Raw genomic sequence first — 15,747 nt, forward strand, 5'->3', positions numbered from 1 at the left:
CAAATTCTGTGCTCTGCTTCATTCCACTATTAAACAAATAGATCCATGAACGTCTTTGCTTACTCGCCATTTTATTTGTACCAGTAATTTTAGCTTGGAGTTGTGAGGGGCTATAAGCTTGAAGAAGAGAATGTAAACCAAGAGTTGATGGGAAATTAGGGTCATGTTCCTTAATGTGACTCCTGCAAAGAATGCACTTTTCAAGATCTGCTGTTCTGGTCAAACCTCAAACCTTATAAACTCTACCTGAACTTCATAGTGTGCACAGTATTACAGAATAAATAAGCGGATATGTAAGTTTCTACTGATGTGTGGCATGTTTTCAAATGAATGACTTTATGTTGGTCCAATATGTGTAAAAGCTCCTGCACTCAGGCTCATCAAGGACTCATACCAATCATTTTAGGATCAAGGAGCAGTCTCTTTCCACCCTTTTCTTGAAGTTAAAGTTTCAAAATAAAAGTTTTAGGTTCTGAGATGTCAAATTTTTCATCATTTTTCTAAATATCACACAAAGAATCTAAGATGATTGGCATTTACTGGGGGAATTCATTTAGGTTCATTCTGATTCACTGACCTAAAATGGATCCATCTTTAGCCAAAAATTCAACCAGTGTGACTCAGAGATACTGAGTACTGGTACTGAACAGTACAGGTGAAGTTTTTCAGATTGTGTTTTTGGAAGAAAATTAAATGTATATTAAATATGAGTACATTAAAGTAAAATAAATCTACCATGTCTCAAAACAAATGGTGTTTTCCAAGCCAATTATAGATTGATTTATTTTTATTTCATTTTCTTATGTTTAATAGTATAGGTTGATTCATTTCAATTACCAACAATCCAACAGTCTGGTTGGATTGTAGGCATATGAATTGATTTATCGTTACACCTCATAATAGTGGTGCAATTTATTTTCAAAATATGGTGTGCTGTGAATTAATGGAATCCAACAGTCCTAAATGTGACCGTACAATCCTTCTCTGACTTGTTAGTCACTAAACAACCTCTGCATCTTTGTCAAGGTAGAATTTTCCCAGAATTAAACCTGTCATAATATCCTCAATATATTTTACTTTGAAGTCCAGAATGTTGGAAAAATGTAAGAGCACCCAACAAAAGACAGAATTATAGAGGATTAAAATTTAACAAAAAAAGCAGAAAGCCCTTATTCACCCTTCAAATAGGTAGCTAGCTAGGTAAATGGCATTGACTGTATATGAGCATTGGACTGAGAGACCCCGCCCCCTTACGTTCCAAACAGGAAGTACCTGCTGGCAGCAAGAGCTAAAATTCCACAGAGATATAAACAGCTATTACACAAACTATTCTAATTGCATTTTTCTCGAGTGGAATAAATAAATAAATAAAATATAAATAAAAAAAGTTAAAAAAAGTTTTCTTTTTTATAGCTAAAATATATTTTTTTAGAATAAGAACTATAAAAAAATAATCATTTACAGCATGTCAGTAGTTGTGCTGTTACCTAACCTTTTGTGTCACATACAGAACAATAATTTTACAGTTTGAACGAGCGGATGTGTAATAAATGTGGACCGACTCAAACATGGTAAAACAGATTCGGTTTATTTCTGACGCTTTGGTGAACTAAAACCTGGGATCAATAAAAACAGACACAAGTGGAACTAGGGTTTATTACTTTAATCAATTTAGCTAGCTACAAAATGCCCACCACTTCACACACTGACAGGATACAGAGAGGGAGTCTTTATTATTACATGCGTTGAGGACATCAATCTCACAGTTTCTGCTATTGTGTCATTCAGGTTTGGGGATTCAGTCACCTTACTGGAACTACGTAACATGTTGGCGATTTGGTGTGCATAGCTCTAAAGTACAGAAGCAACATAAAACCCTTTAGTTTGCAGTTTTTAGAGTATAGTTACTGTCATGTAATACTATCTGTAATTGTTTTTTACCGATAACAAACCACACGGGGAGAAGAAACTTACAGGTACAGTCTTATAAAAGTAAGGTCTCTCAGAAATATGCGTCTTTTGCTTTACATTGCAAACTTTTATTTACTTTTTTTTTTTTTTTTGTCGTCAGAGCATCCAAAACCTATGTTACAGTACACAACCAGTCCTCATCCGTCACCACAACAGAACGTCTTTTTCAGTGAACTGCATAATCGTTTAGAAAACAGGTTTTTTTTTTTCCTTTTTTTCATTTTTGCAACCTCCAAAGTCCTCTTATCTCACTCCAACTTCATTGCACCTTTATTTTGTTTTAGTTTGAATCCCTTTTGCATTTTTGTACAACGAGATGGTCACAGTCGGTAAATATCATCAAGACAGAGAGAGAGTGGCACTATTGCAAACTTGCAGGAGTATGGAACGATCAACTGTGTCCTAATACGGAGCATGCGGTTTTGTCGATTTGCTACGGCCATATTACCATTTTTTTTATATATGTTTTTCAGACATGGTTTATTTATAAGACTAAAATCTACCATTTGTCATGCAAAGAACGCACAATTCACGTCACTTGGAATGCAATGTCTAATACAGCTACAGAGAAGTCTAAGTTGCACATTGTCAAAACAGGAACTCAGAATGACTGCGATGGAGGAAAACGACTGTCTTCTGTTTTTTGCGTGTGCTCTTTCAAACCTTTCTCCGCTGTGCCGCAGCTTGGTAAAGCTTTTAACTGGTGCTTTTCGCCTCCCTGCCCCTCTCTGTTTCGCTTGTCATAAAAGATAAAGCGGGACTGCAGCCCGGATGGAAGGAAACAGTTTTACAAAGACAATACTGAGATACTGAAAAGGAAAAATAACAAAACAAACAACTTTTTGAGCATTCCTATAATATACTTGTCATTCAGAGCACTTCATATATTTATTTATATATATATATACATATATATGTATATATGTGTATATATATTTATGATAAAGAGAATAAAAACTTCACAAGTGAGCTAGAGAGCCATCAAGTCAGCACTATGTACAACCTTTGGAAAGAATGATATACGGAATAATAGAAATCATCTTTTTTACGAGGACAATCATCTTGAAAAAAGCTGGACAGACGACACGAAGAACAACATTTACAATGAGGGAGGGGGAGGTGATATGTGCATGTGTGCAAACCTAGAAGGTCAAGACCATGATGAAAGCATGTCAGCGCCTGCTGATGTGTGGCGCGGGGACGCCGGGAAGATCGTGCTCCGCGGCCGGCGGCGCTTAGCCACTGCCCAGCATCTTTGTGGCACGCTGGTTGGCTTCGTCAATCCTAGTCTTGTTGGAATCAGCCTGGAGAGCAGGAGGAAGAGGAGGAAGTTTTAGTTTTGTCCGTTCACACATTCACGTACATGAAGCATCACAACACAAGTTCTTTGCTTATTCTCTGTAAAAAAAAATAGAGATTAGAATTTTTTTTTAATAATTTGGATCAAACTTTCTCTTTATTTTTTTTATTTTTTTATTGCATCTTGGGATACTTTTTTGTAACAGTCAACTTGACTTGGCTGCAGGGTGTTGATTTAAAAGTGATAATGCCCACCCTCCACCCAATCAGAATTCACCTGGATCACAGAATAACAGAAATTAATGGACTTCACAGAAGCAGCCATTCTCCGCTTCACATCGGATGATTCAGGCCTCCACGTTGTCCCTTTAATTTCTGATAATGCACACCCTGTCGGGCATTATCAATTACAAAATATTCATTCTTGGATTATTTAAATGTGCATGGTTTTAGCTAAGTCTCAAGGCTTTGGTTGGTGATGTTTTAAGAAGTTTTAAGCTACATTTGAATCAAAATAAAGTAGTTTAAGATCAGTGGATAAAGGTAATGATTTAAAGTTTTAGGGTTACATTTTGTTTTTCATGTACTCCAATCAGTTTTTATTGAGATTCTGGTCGTAATCCATTAATTTTTTTCATTCAGTATCTTATTTTGTTATGTTCTGGGGTTCTTTGCACACAAAGAGTCGGTTGGCGGCCTTTTTCCAGCTCTCGTGTCACTGACAGAAGCTGTAATCCAATCTGATCAGCTTGTCAGTGTATCACGCATGGCTAACACGTGTTACTAATTTTTAGCTAATCAAATCTCATAAAAATGAATCAGCGTATTGAGCCCATATTCATGTTCAGAGAATTTTGGGCTGAGAAATAACCTTTTTGAGAACAACACATTCAATGGGAGCAATTTAAGAGATCATTTTTAAGAATAAAATAGAATAGAATCGAATAGAAATTTATAGAATTGAATAGAATTGAAAAGAATAGAAGGAAAATTAAAGCTTAAGGGCACTTTTCTTATCTCATCAATTTATGTGCAGTTTTTTAGAATTAACAACTCTGATTATAAATTAATTTGAAATTGTTAAAATATAGTTGTAAAGCAATAAATCTCATCCATTGACTGTATATGAAAACTGAACAGAGTGACTCCTCCCTCTTTGCATTCAAAACAGGAAGTACTCACTACTTCCAAGAAACCAAAATCCCATTGACTTCTATTGAGAAATAAACAGCACTGTCATTCTATTACTCAGAATAACCATTCTTGCTCTACTACCTTTTTTTAACACGTTCTTGCTAATCCTAATTTTTTTCACAATTTTTTATATCTGTAGTTTGAGTTATTCTGTTATAAATGGACCAATCAGATGCCTCAATAAAAATTTGTGGTCTCACGTTGAACGTTTGAAATGTTTGAATGACAGATTTTGTGCAGCCCGTTTTCAGTGAAAGAGGGTGTGGACTTCCAATAAGGTCACTCCTAATTGGCAATAGTGGTTGCCATAGCAATGCTGGCCGACTCTGACCAATCACTGCTTAATGACAACATCTGGTACCAATATGGCAACGACTCTATGGCAAAACAATGATGACGGAATTGACTTTATTTCATTGAAGTTGTTAGTAAGCCATTTCCTAAAAAGTGAAATCACACTCACTCACTCACTCCAACAATGGTCTCGAATGAATATGTTTATCTAATCTGATGGACATGACATTATAGGGTTAAAACTCTGAGAAGGCGACAACAAAAAAGTTACGGGGGGCAAAAAGAGGTAAAAGTTGGAAAAAAGATGGTGATGGTTTTTGCACCTTCTCCATGATCCTGTCGATCTGGCGGTTCTGGGTGTCGATCTCGTTGCCCATGTCCAGGGCCATGTGGCGCAGGTTGCCGATGATGCCGCCCACCTGCTCCAGGTTCTCGTCCATCTCATTTTCCCGAGCGTCGTCTGTTACCCTGCGTACAACAACAAGGCCACATGTAAACCTTGAAGAGTTTGCAGGAACACCATCTTCACCCTCCACCTACATCTACAATGCTCATCTTTGAGGGTCCCTCACAAAACATGATCCGATGAATGAAACATTAGACAAAAATAAGATATTTTATGTCTGGCTGAGTGATAAAAAGCTTTCCTCATTTTTGGTAGACAATTTGTTTGATGTAAAGATGGTTCTTTCATTATTTATTCTTAAATAGTGAGTTGATAGATGCTTTTATGGAACAGATTTAAGTTGAACAGAAGATGGACTCCAGTTTTGAACCTTTGGCTCTGTCAAGGGCCAGTCACCACCACAAAGGATAGAGCCTGCAGGACTAGATCTGCAGCCAGTGTCTCCCCAGTGTAGGAGTAAGTCCAAAAACTCCATCGTCCAAGAGGGCTTGTTCCTAAGGGACGGGGTTCAACAGAGAGTCCATACAAAATTTGAGGTTGGAGAGGATTGCCTAGGAAGTTGAGGAATGGAAAGAATAGGAGCACTGAGGATCAGGTTGAGGGTCAAGATGACTGAGCTTTCTAATCTACACATTTTCATGGGTGTGGTGCCACTAGGAACCATGAAGTCAATCCTAAAGTTTTTGAAATATCTGATGTTTAACAAAAATACTGATTTTTCTCACATGGTTTTGCAGTAGAACATCCATCCCATAATAGCACTCATGTCTACTGTTAATTTTCATTAGGCTTAGCTCGACTATAATGCAGAGGTAGAGTGGTTGACCTCTGATGAGATGATTGCAGGTTCAGCTCCCACCTTAACTATTCCTGTGTCAAAAGCCTTGTTTCCACTGAGTGGTATCTTGAACTTTTCTAATATAAAATGGACTCATTAAATCGAGGCCCTTTGGTTGTTGGTCCATAGAAAAATGGAATGTAATGGTTTGGGTAGAGCTACTGTCATCACACATTGAAACTCAAGGATTGGCGGAAGGTCATTACAACAAAAGAAAGCACCAGAATTTGTCTCCTCTTTTCAGTTGTATTCCTCTTCCCTGCTTGCGATCTTCTCTTAAACAACATTAAATACTTTGCTTATACAAAGTGCCAAAAGCCAAGCAGAAAAAAATTAGCATCTGGATGGCCTCCATTGCTGTTGGTAGCTTTACTTTTGGTTTAGTTGCACTACTATGACGCAAAGCCTTACAATCGGTCTACATGTGCCATAATGGTCTAACTTCTAGTATGTATTTCTAGACTGTACTGTAATGCTAAGTGGAAATGAGGAAAAAGTGTCCACGCATTTAGCTAGCTTTTGGTGAGCTACTTGCGTCCAATGAACTTTATGACCCCTTTGTTCCATCAGTTTGATCTCTGACGTTGGTCTCGTTCCTTACCTACGAATGAATCCTCCGCTGATGGCCATCTGTTCACGCTCGTCCACCACGCGGGCGGGCTGGCTGGCCACCACCCCGTCCTGGTTGTTCCCCCAGGCCTTGCTGGCACCGCTCTTCATCCTTGATGGCGACAGCAGCGGGGAGTGCGAGGACAGACCGTTACTCGGCAGCTTAGGAAGGGACACTCATCATCTACCTCAACCTGACTGGCTTCTCTTGAGTCTACAAGGAGAGCCTTGGGTTTGAGGCACTGCAACAGCTCTTTGGTCAACTGCATGTGGCACGGTCAGGCTGGCACAAATGTGTTAATTGGTTTCATGCATCCAGCACATAAATAAATGGAGGGAAGGGACTACAATTCAATTCAAGCAAAGCATAGCAAGCATGGACTGGTTGGTAAATTGGGTTTAGTAGGTGCAGGCTCATACAGTTGTAAAAAATGTGCAGAATGGCTACAGATAAACTAAAACAGGCCACTTCCATTATTATATAAAGATTATCTACACATGCATTTCTATTTTTTCCTGCTCTGATTCTTTCTTGCAACAAGTTCCCTCCTACATTGTTGCAGTGATAGACCCCCATCCCGCTCCCACAGTTACACACAGACGAGCCTTTGGCGGACACACAACACAGAGTACAGGACGGTCACATTCTCAGGAGGGACGACGACCAGTGCTGAGGACAAACTGCCAAACAACGAAAGGAAATGAAACAAAACAAGACACTGGAGGGAGTCACTGGAGAATAAAACCCCTTTGGACATTTCTGGGTTTTCGATAGCATCCTCCCCACCCCCACTCTATGCTAGCCTTGCATTGGTGTTTCGATTTTTGACTTCACTCCCCCTTTCTTTTTTGGAGTTTGTTGAACATTTCGCACTGTGTGTGACAGAGGTTTTGACAGTAACACAACCGGAGATCGTACCTGCCCCCCATCAAACACAGCTATGCTAACACCACCGCTCAGAAAATGGCGCCTCGCTCTATCTCATCTAGGACAAAACAAATAAGATTGGAGGGAATCTGTTTCTGTAATTGTTTCTGTATTTACAGACCCACTCTGATTTAAAAAATGTTTTTATCATGTTTTTGTGGGATTTCTTTGAAGATTGAAAGCTTAAAAGTGTATTTCTGAGTGTTCATTTACTCAAATCGTTCTGAAAAGATCTTAATTGTGACGTAGAAGTTACAACCTATGCTCCATTCTGATGCATCCACTTGCAGACAAATAGCTTGATGTTGGTCTGCGTTTGATCTCCTCTCGTCTTGTTTAAACTGTATGGCTGGATAGCTCTAATATTGTTCACCATTTTGTGGCACCGCTAATGATAAGTTGAAGGTGTTGGGGGCTGTAAACTAGCTTGGGAGAGCGGAGGGGGCGGAGTTTCTCTGCGACAACGGTCCCGCCCACAACTGAGAGGTGAATTTCTAATGAACTACTGTTGCTCTGTAGAAACAGTCATTTAAAAAAAAATGTTGGCTAAAAACAGCATATCTAAAAGTCCACAATAGATCAAACGATGGTCAGAGTGGGTCTTTTTCCTCTTTTTTTTTTTGCCTTTATTATCATTTTGCTGTGAAGATGGATTCTCGCTGCATCATGGATGGTGACGGTTGTGCCTCCTACACTGCGTTTATTAATAGAGATGGACTGAGGCAAAGCTCTGTCCCCGCTGACACAACACTTTGGTGAGCATGTTTTGAATCCGTCACTTCTTCTTCTTCCTTCTGCTGCCCTTTCTCTTCATTTGTCTACGTTCCACGTGTTCCTTTTCCATCTTAATTTTGCAATCTACCCTCTGCTCTCTGGGATCGGATGTTTTGCACACATGTAATCAGGTTTTCTGTGATTGACTTGAGATGATCTGATTAAATTCTCGGTGCACGGCGAATTCCTGCCGTGAAACTAAGCTCATTTTCTCCGCCTCATTCCTTGAGCGATCTTGCAGGCCAATCAGAGGCAGTCTGATAGAGAAAAAAAGACTTAGAGCACCTGAAAGTCAGCCAATTCCAACAGACACCCCACGCGCTGAGAAGATTAAGAAATACAGCGAGCTCTGAAATCCCAGCAAAAGGAAATTATCTTTTTAATTTTGAACATGTGTGCAGTCAGTTTGAAGGTATCACCCCAGCAGGCCAACATGCCACAATCAGACAAGACTGACCTACATGAGAGCGAGCGCCCTGCAGGAGAACGGCTAAGCCAACAGTTCTGTTGAAGGAGAGAGGCTCGTTTAGAACGGCGCTCTGCAGGAGGGGTGGCACTGCAGAGATGCTGCCGCACAACCAACCAAGTGGAGGGTGGGTGCGGAGGGACAGCGGGCTGGATCGCCACACGCCGCCATGTATGAGACGAGAGACAGGATGTAAAATTTCAACACATCAAGCTTTGAGTGGATCCTCGACGACACCTGACTGCACACGTCTGACCTAGTTTCTCCTGTTTTTTTTTTTTTTTTGAGCTGTGTATGAGTCATAGATTTAGTCTTTTGCTTCTTCAAGCTCTGATGGTTTTCCCTCATAAAATATTCGCTTTATGATCTTAGAGTCAAGGCACTTTGCTTAAAATTTATTTTTTGGATTTCTGACAGAGATTTAGAACATTTATTTCACCTATAAGAGCAAAAAAAAAAAAAGCATGAATATTGAATATTATGGACCCACTCCAATAAAAATTGAGTTTTTTTACATGTTCTTATGGCAATTTTCTCATGATGGAGGGCATGTATACTGTAAATTAATATTAAAATTGTATTTCTTTAATCAAATCTTCATGAATTGGTAACAAAAAAAAGAAAAAAAATGTCTTCCCAAAAAAAGAGTGTATTTGTCCTGGGAGGGAGGCTCTTAGCGGGAAGGGGGGGCGGGGTTGCTCCGCACCAACGGTCCCGCCCACAACTAAGAGGCAAATTTCTAAAGAACTACTGCTGCTCTACACAAACTATGTCCAAGAAAACAACGCAGATTTTTTTTTATCATAAATAAAAATACACTGCTTTGAAAATACATCAAAAGATGATCGGAGTGGGTTTTTAATGTTGCTTTATTTATCTCGTAAACCACTTTTAGACCATTTTTAGACTCTAAGGATCCAAAAAATTGTACTCATTCCCTTATTTAGAAGTATAAAACAGGAATAAAACAAACAAAAAAAAAGGATCCATCAACTCCCTTTTTACCGTAAATAGCAGCATTGTCACAGGCAGCATTTCTGTTATGAGTTGCATCGTCATGCATGCATGAGCATTCCAAGGGTCATGCTCGCCAGTCATTCCATGTCATTGGCGCTCGGTGCGGGAAGGGGTTGCTCAAGGTGTGTGGGGTGGGTGGGTGGTAGGGGAACAGGGAGGTAAATCGTTGCCTGCAAAAAGGTGAGGATCTGTTGGATGTTAGCACGGTGCGGTGGTGGTAGAAGATCATGCAGATGAGGAGAAGTGTCAAGCAGTCCTGGACCAGACTGGCCAATGTCTTTTTGGGGGACTGAGATCAGCACAGAAGTTTTGTTATATGAAGGATCGAAGAATTTTTTGGTAAAATGTGTTAATCTATAAACTGGTCAACAGCTGCAGTAGGTTTCATAGTTCATGTCTGAATTCCCTCACAACGTATACTAGCCCCTAAAGAACTATGCAGTCCCCTAGATTTTAAAGCAATATAGTAGCATCACCGGTTTCCCAAATTAAAAAGCTAATAACTATAAATATTTTACAAATTCTTTTTATGAATCCACTGTCTTCTTATGACAAAAACATGGATAATTAAAAAAAAAAAACAGGTTTTTCAAATCACAAATTATTAAAACGCAATGCATTATGGTCTACATTTGCCAATTTCATTTGTTTTTCGCAGAGACTTCGGTTAAATTTTCAGGGCTCTGGATTTTGAAAATTTAGCTTCGGACACCATAAAAAAAATGGCGTAGTGGGGAAATCAGACACAAAGCTACTTTCCCCTCCTTCATGTATCTCTATATCACCTGCTTTAATAGACTCCCATCATAAAGCTGTTTAGAGAAGTGGAAGGTTAGAGAATTTGGCACTTGGACGGAGTATGGAAGGCACTTTTTAATGCTGTGTGGAGGAAAGCTTGAAAACTTTAGGGTTTTTTTGACCCAGGTTTTGTGGATTGAATGTAGAGTTTTCCTCAAGACCGAGCATCAGAAGAATTGGCCGTGACACGAGTGGACGAAAGACTTCCCGGTGAGGAACGCTTTGTGAGCACCCCGCCTTCTGTGGAGCAGATCTACTGAGACCTGATCTGGATTTGGTTGGTTTTAAAATTCAAATAAATAAATAAATACTGTCATTTTGTGGCCCTATTGTTAGCAAGCAGTAATTTCTCCTTTTACTGCATCAAAATAATAAGAAAAACGATTTACTTAAAGGATGCTTTCATACTGTGCTTCGATTGGTAGGTGTGACAGCTCATCGGAATTCTGGCTCAACCAAAGAAGCAAAATCGGGCTTGTCCAAAAACTAAGTACCAAACAAGATGTATCGTTTACTTAACCCTAAAACCACACCAGGAAGTGATGTAAGCGCCATGCATTTGGAGTATAGAAACATTTTGATTGTCAAAGCAAATGCCAAAGGTTTGGGAGTAAACATAGTGCAGAGATGCATCTATTTCGCCATCGTGCTTGTTTTACTTCCAGGTCAGCGCTCATTTTGGACACTACCATTCTCCAAAAATCTGCTGTTGCATACATGAGGTTTTTAGTTGGTTTGGTCCGGTCAGGGTCGAGGCAAACCAAACCACATAAAGGTTTGAGATGGTTTATATTTGAACCAAATCTGTTGGGTTATTCTGGTGTGAAAGCACCCAAAGTAAAGAGGAACTGGTGTAAATTTTCACAATAAAAAGGGCGGAACGATACAATTTTGTGTGCAGGTCATGAGGTTAATAAACCTCGTACACTTTGTCGATTTGTCACAAAAAATATGTAGACTTCAAACATTTAATGCATCATTAAAATAGTTTATTTCAGTTTAATCTTTAATTTATCACCTCTTTATAATTGGATTAGGTTAGAAGTGTGTTCTTGAGTCCATATCGTGTGGATGACTGAAGGTCTAAAACAGGTTGTTTCAATCTGGAGCAGACTATTGGCTGATGGCCGCGGTGATGCCACTTCTTTCCGAGATGTTTGTTTTTCTGCACTTCTGAGACACTGAGTCTTATTTTGAAATAGCAGGCAGGCAGGCAGGCAGCACCTACTTGTTGCATGGACAGGAGCAAAGACCACAGAATTTCCCTAGATCGTTCAAATTCTTTTCTGCATCCTTCATGTCCTTATTGATTTGGTCCATTCCCTCCTCGATGCGCTCCAGTTGCTCTGATTAAACACAAGTCATTTATCCCCCACAGAATGAAGAGAAGCAGAGAGAGAAAGAGAGATCAAGAGAGGACAAAGGAGAGAAGACAACATCTTCAGACACCCACTATGACGGAAGAAACTAAACCAAAAAAGAAAAGAAAAAAAGATAAAAAATAAAAAGGAAAAACTGGACGCCACCACATATGTAAAGAACCTCTGGGGCACATTGTCAGTACCTACTTGTTACATGGACATATGAAAAGCCCACAGCATTTCCCTAAATCTTTTAAATTTTTCTCGGCTTCCTTCATGTCTTGGTTGATATGGTTCATGCCATCTTCGACACGATCGAGTTGCTCTGGTCAGGACAAAGGGATGACAGTAGTGGAATGAATTTCATTGACAGAAATATGAGTTATGATGAGCAGAAACTGACAGGTGTGTGTTTGTGGGGCTGGACTTCCTGTGTGTGAATGAGTGGCAGGTTTAGACTGAACCCACTAGAATACGACCATGTGATTTGTGTTGAGTTTGGAGCTGCCAAAGACTTCCTGCTGAACTGTCAAAATAAAAGCTTTGTGTTTCATTCAAATGAAAGATTTGGGACAGTTGAAAATTAATTTTAGGATTTTATGACAAAGTGTTGAAGTCAGAGAGCAAAAGATAATTATTAAGCATCAGCAAACCTTAATTTTTATTTTTTGTTTGCAAATGTGGTTAAAAGTTACACCATTAAGTGATTAATTTTTAACAATTAAAAAGAAAAAACTGTGTTTAAACAGATTTACAAAAATATAATCTAATATCAACGTTCCTCTAACTATTTTTCATCAAACTTACAATTTGTTTTATTGCTTGTTTAGTCTATTTTTAACTTCTGGGAACTTCCTTTTTAAAAAATGTAACTTATAACTAATGCTGTGAAACCCAGAAGACAAATAAAATGTTCATTTTATGAGAAAATATATAACATTGTATTTACTTTAGAGTAAAATAAGGTTTTTAGGAAGTAAAGAGGAACATTTTTGAGCAACACAAACAAAAAAATCCTATATTTATTTTAGAAAAAATTCAAAATTTGAAAAAAACAAAACTTCACATTTTTGTCTCTAAATGAACCCCAAAGTTTTTTTTTTTTTTTAACTTACACTCTTGAAAAACTTTGGTTATTTTAACCCAATTCTTGGGTCATTCAGCTAAAAATAATCCAAATTTTAACTATTGAGTTTTTAGTGTGTAAAAAAATAAAAATTATGAATAAATTGTATTTACTGGTCAAATTAGAAACCAATAATAGTTAAAAAAAGTAATTTTACAGAAAAAGTTTGGTAACAATAACATTAATGAAAAGCCTTTAAATAAAATTTGTAAAAAGTTTAAAATGTGAAACAAAGAGATATTTATTAATATATTCAGTATCATTTCTAACTGCACAACTATTTTTCCTTGAATACGTCTCTTTTTATTCATTTATGCTTTAAATTGCATTTAAAAAAATTTTCCTATGATAAAAATTGAGAAAAAAACTTAATGTACTGTGTCTTCTGAACCACAACTTTTAAAATACTATATAAAAAGTTACTTGTTTTGTTTAAATCCACTAAACGATATTAATAAAAAACACTATTTATGACTATTAGTGGCTCCCAATAAATTAAGAGGTAGTTCATAATTCACTATCAAAGCACACATTTGTTCTAGTCTTACCATCAAATAAGACATCTACAAAATTTACTGTCTTTTGACTTAAAAAAAATCAAAGAAATCTTACTTTAAGCACAGATCTGTTTCCTCTTTATCAAAACTTTTATGGGGCAAAATTACAATAGAATTCAATGTTTTGACATAAAAAAATGTATCTGAATTAATGCCTGCATATGTCCCTGAGATAATGCAGAAGCAAACAGTAGATAATAGCAGCTGTGGCCTTTAAAAGGCTGCAAATTTAAACAGGCTAATGACAAAAAAATACCCTTTATTATCATTTATGGACATGTGCCGCCTGCGGACTGACTGTAACTCCCTGATCTTTGCCCGTTTTTGACACAGTTCAGTAGAAATGTCTGGGCTGTGGTTTTCTGAGGAGCCTGGCTTTGTCATGCTGATGTGGTGGCCAGTGGGGCTGGTGGCTGTTCCACAGAAACAAATAAAATAAAACAAAAAGTAGAGAGCATTTCCACTTTGGCTGTGATTAAAGAAAATACAGTGCAAGCTGAGTGTGAAAAAGGATGTAGCACGGTTAAATATGGAGTGGAAACTGGTTCACTGACTTGTTAAGGTTTGTCAAAATCCCTGGTTGGCATGCATTTCTGTTGATATAGGATATGAAGATCAAACTTTTAGTTTTAAGTTCATTAAGCGTTATAAACAGTTTTGATGATCTCCTCTTCATTAATGGTGCAGATTATCTGTCGTTGCTCAACCAGGGATTGTACAAACCGCTTTATGGCTTGAAAGACAAAAGGTTGGTTGTTTTTATTTTGTCGTTACCAGTTAAATCAATCGTTCTTCTAATGCAACAGAAATATCGTGGGCCTGTTCAGCTGCAATCAGAGCTGCTTCCAAAAACTGTCTTCCAAATCAGCACAAACAGATCCAAGATTTCACTCAGCTGTGGCTCCACAACATGATACAACTTTAAATGATTTGGCTCTTTCAAGGTTTCTTTTTTGGCTAAAAAAAAAGAAATAAAAGAAAACAAAATCAGAAATTGCTGGTGGCAAATAAAAAGTTATCAGGTGAAAGAAAAATATGAGCTAAAGGAAAGAAAAGGATAAGGAAGGCAAACGAAGGAAAAAACCTCCACCTTTCAGAAATCAAAGGAACCGGCATGCTTTAAATCAAGCAGAAGTTAGAACGGCACTTCTTTTAGGAAGGGAAAAAAATGAGAGAAAGCAATAAAGGAAAGAATAAGCATACAAAACAAATCCTCTCAGTCACAAAGGTTTTCAGACCATTTATAATAATCTCAGTAATTATAGTAATCTGCTTCAGTGTTTGGTTGAGTTATCGCCTCTCCTCTGGTCGACTTACCTCCCTGCTCATCCAGCATGACCAAAGTCCTGATGCCGGCATCTTTGCTCTATTCCAACGAGAAGAACAGGAAAGGGGAGGTAGTGGTGACAGTAAAGAAATCAGAAAAAAAGCCTTTTTGGAGAATAAAAGACACAAAAATACTTTTTTTGTTTTTATGGGATGTAAACATCCATCTTATTTTGTTTAGTCTGAAACTGATTTGGTCCCTCACTGACTTTACAGTGACACGACTTTCTGTGAGCTAAAAACTCTCACAGCATGATACTCCCACCACTGTGCTAGACCATAGAGTTTAGATGGAATTTAAATGATATTGTTTTTGTGGTTTGGTCTTTTTTAACCCTTCAATACCAGAGTTTTATAGCTCCAATGTTGACTTTCTTTCAAGTACTGTAACTCTTCAATTGTTAACGTAATTCCAGCAGATTCTGAAGAGGAGGAAAGCAGTCTAGTGTTGATACGTAACATATCAACACAATATGTTATGTTACACTAGTAATAAGTCACATAACGGTGCAAAGTTGATATAAAAAGCTGTTACACATTAATTGTGTAAATGGTCAAAGAGTTATGGTATATCTAAGAGCAAGTGTTCTTTTGGGGTCCGGCGACAGCTCCGGTGTTAAAGAGTTTAAGGAGTTTTGCTCTGAAAGAACCACATTTTCCTCTTTAAAAACTAACATAAATCATCCAAAAATAAAAAAACTCCCAGAGGAGCTAACCTTTTCTGTCCTTTTACCATGACTACTCATTTTTTTTCAATTTCCCCTTTGAAGACATCTACTCTCT

General features: G+C 38.0%; 1 protein-coding gene across 2 annotated transcripts in view; it reads right to left on the reverse strand.

Annotated features, from left to right (window-relative positions):
* Positions 1-1,648: 1,648 nt before the first annotated feature.
* The window catches only part of snap25a (synaptosome associated protein 25a), a 30,356-nt gene continuing 16,257 nt past the window's right edge, over positions 1,649-15,747 (reverse strand). The window contains exons 4-8 of one of the 2 annotated variants that reach the window (XM_024291119.2): positions 14,956-15,004; positions 11,823-11,940; positions 6,604-6,723; positions 5,082-5,226; positions 1,649-3,275 (exon numbers count right to left, since the gene is read on the reverse strand). In XM_024291119.2, the coding sequence (XP_024146887.1) occupies positions 3,207-3,275; positions 5,082-5,226; positions 6,604-6,723; positions 11,823-11,940; positions 14,956-15,004 (501 nt within the window). In that variant the 3' untranslated portion in view covers positions 1,649-3,206. Of the gene's footprint in view, positions 3,276-5,081; positions 5,227-6,603; positions 6,724-11,822; positions 11,941-12,162; positions 12,281-14,955; positions 15,005-15,747 lie in introns of both variants that reach the window. The other variant, XM_036210608.1, reaches the window with a different exon arrangement.

The sequence above is a fragment of the Oryzias melastigma genome, linkage group LG24, assembly GCF_002922805.2.
Source record: "Oryzias melastigma strain HK-1 linkage group LG24, ASM292280v2, whole genome shotgun sequence".
Taxonomy (NCBI): Eukaryota; Metazoa; Chordata; class Actinopteri; order Beloniformes; family Adrianichthyidae; genus Oryzias; species Oryzias melastigma.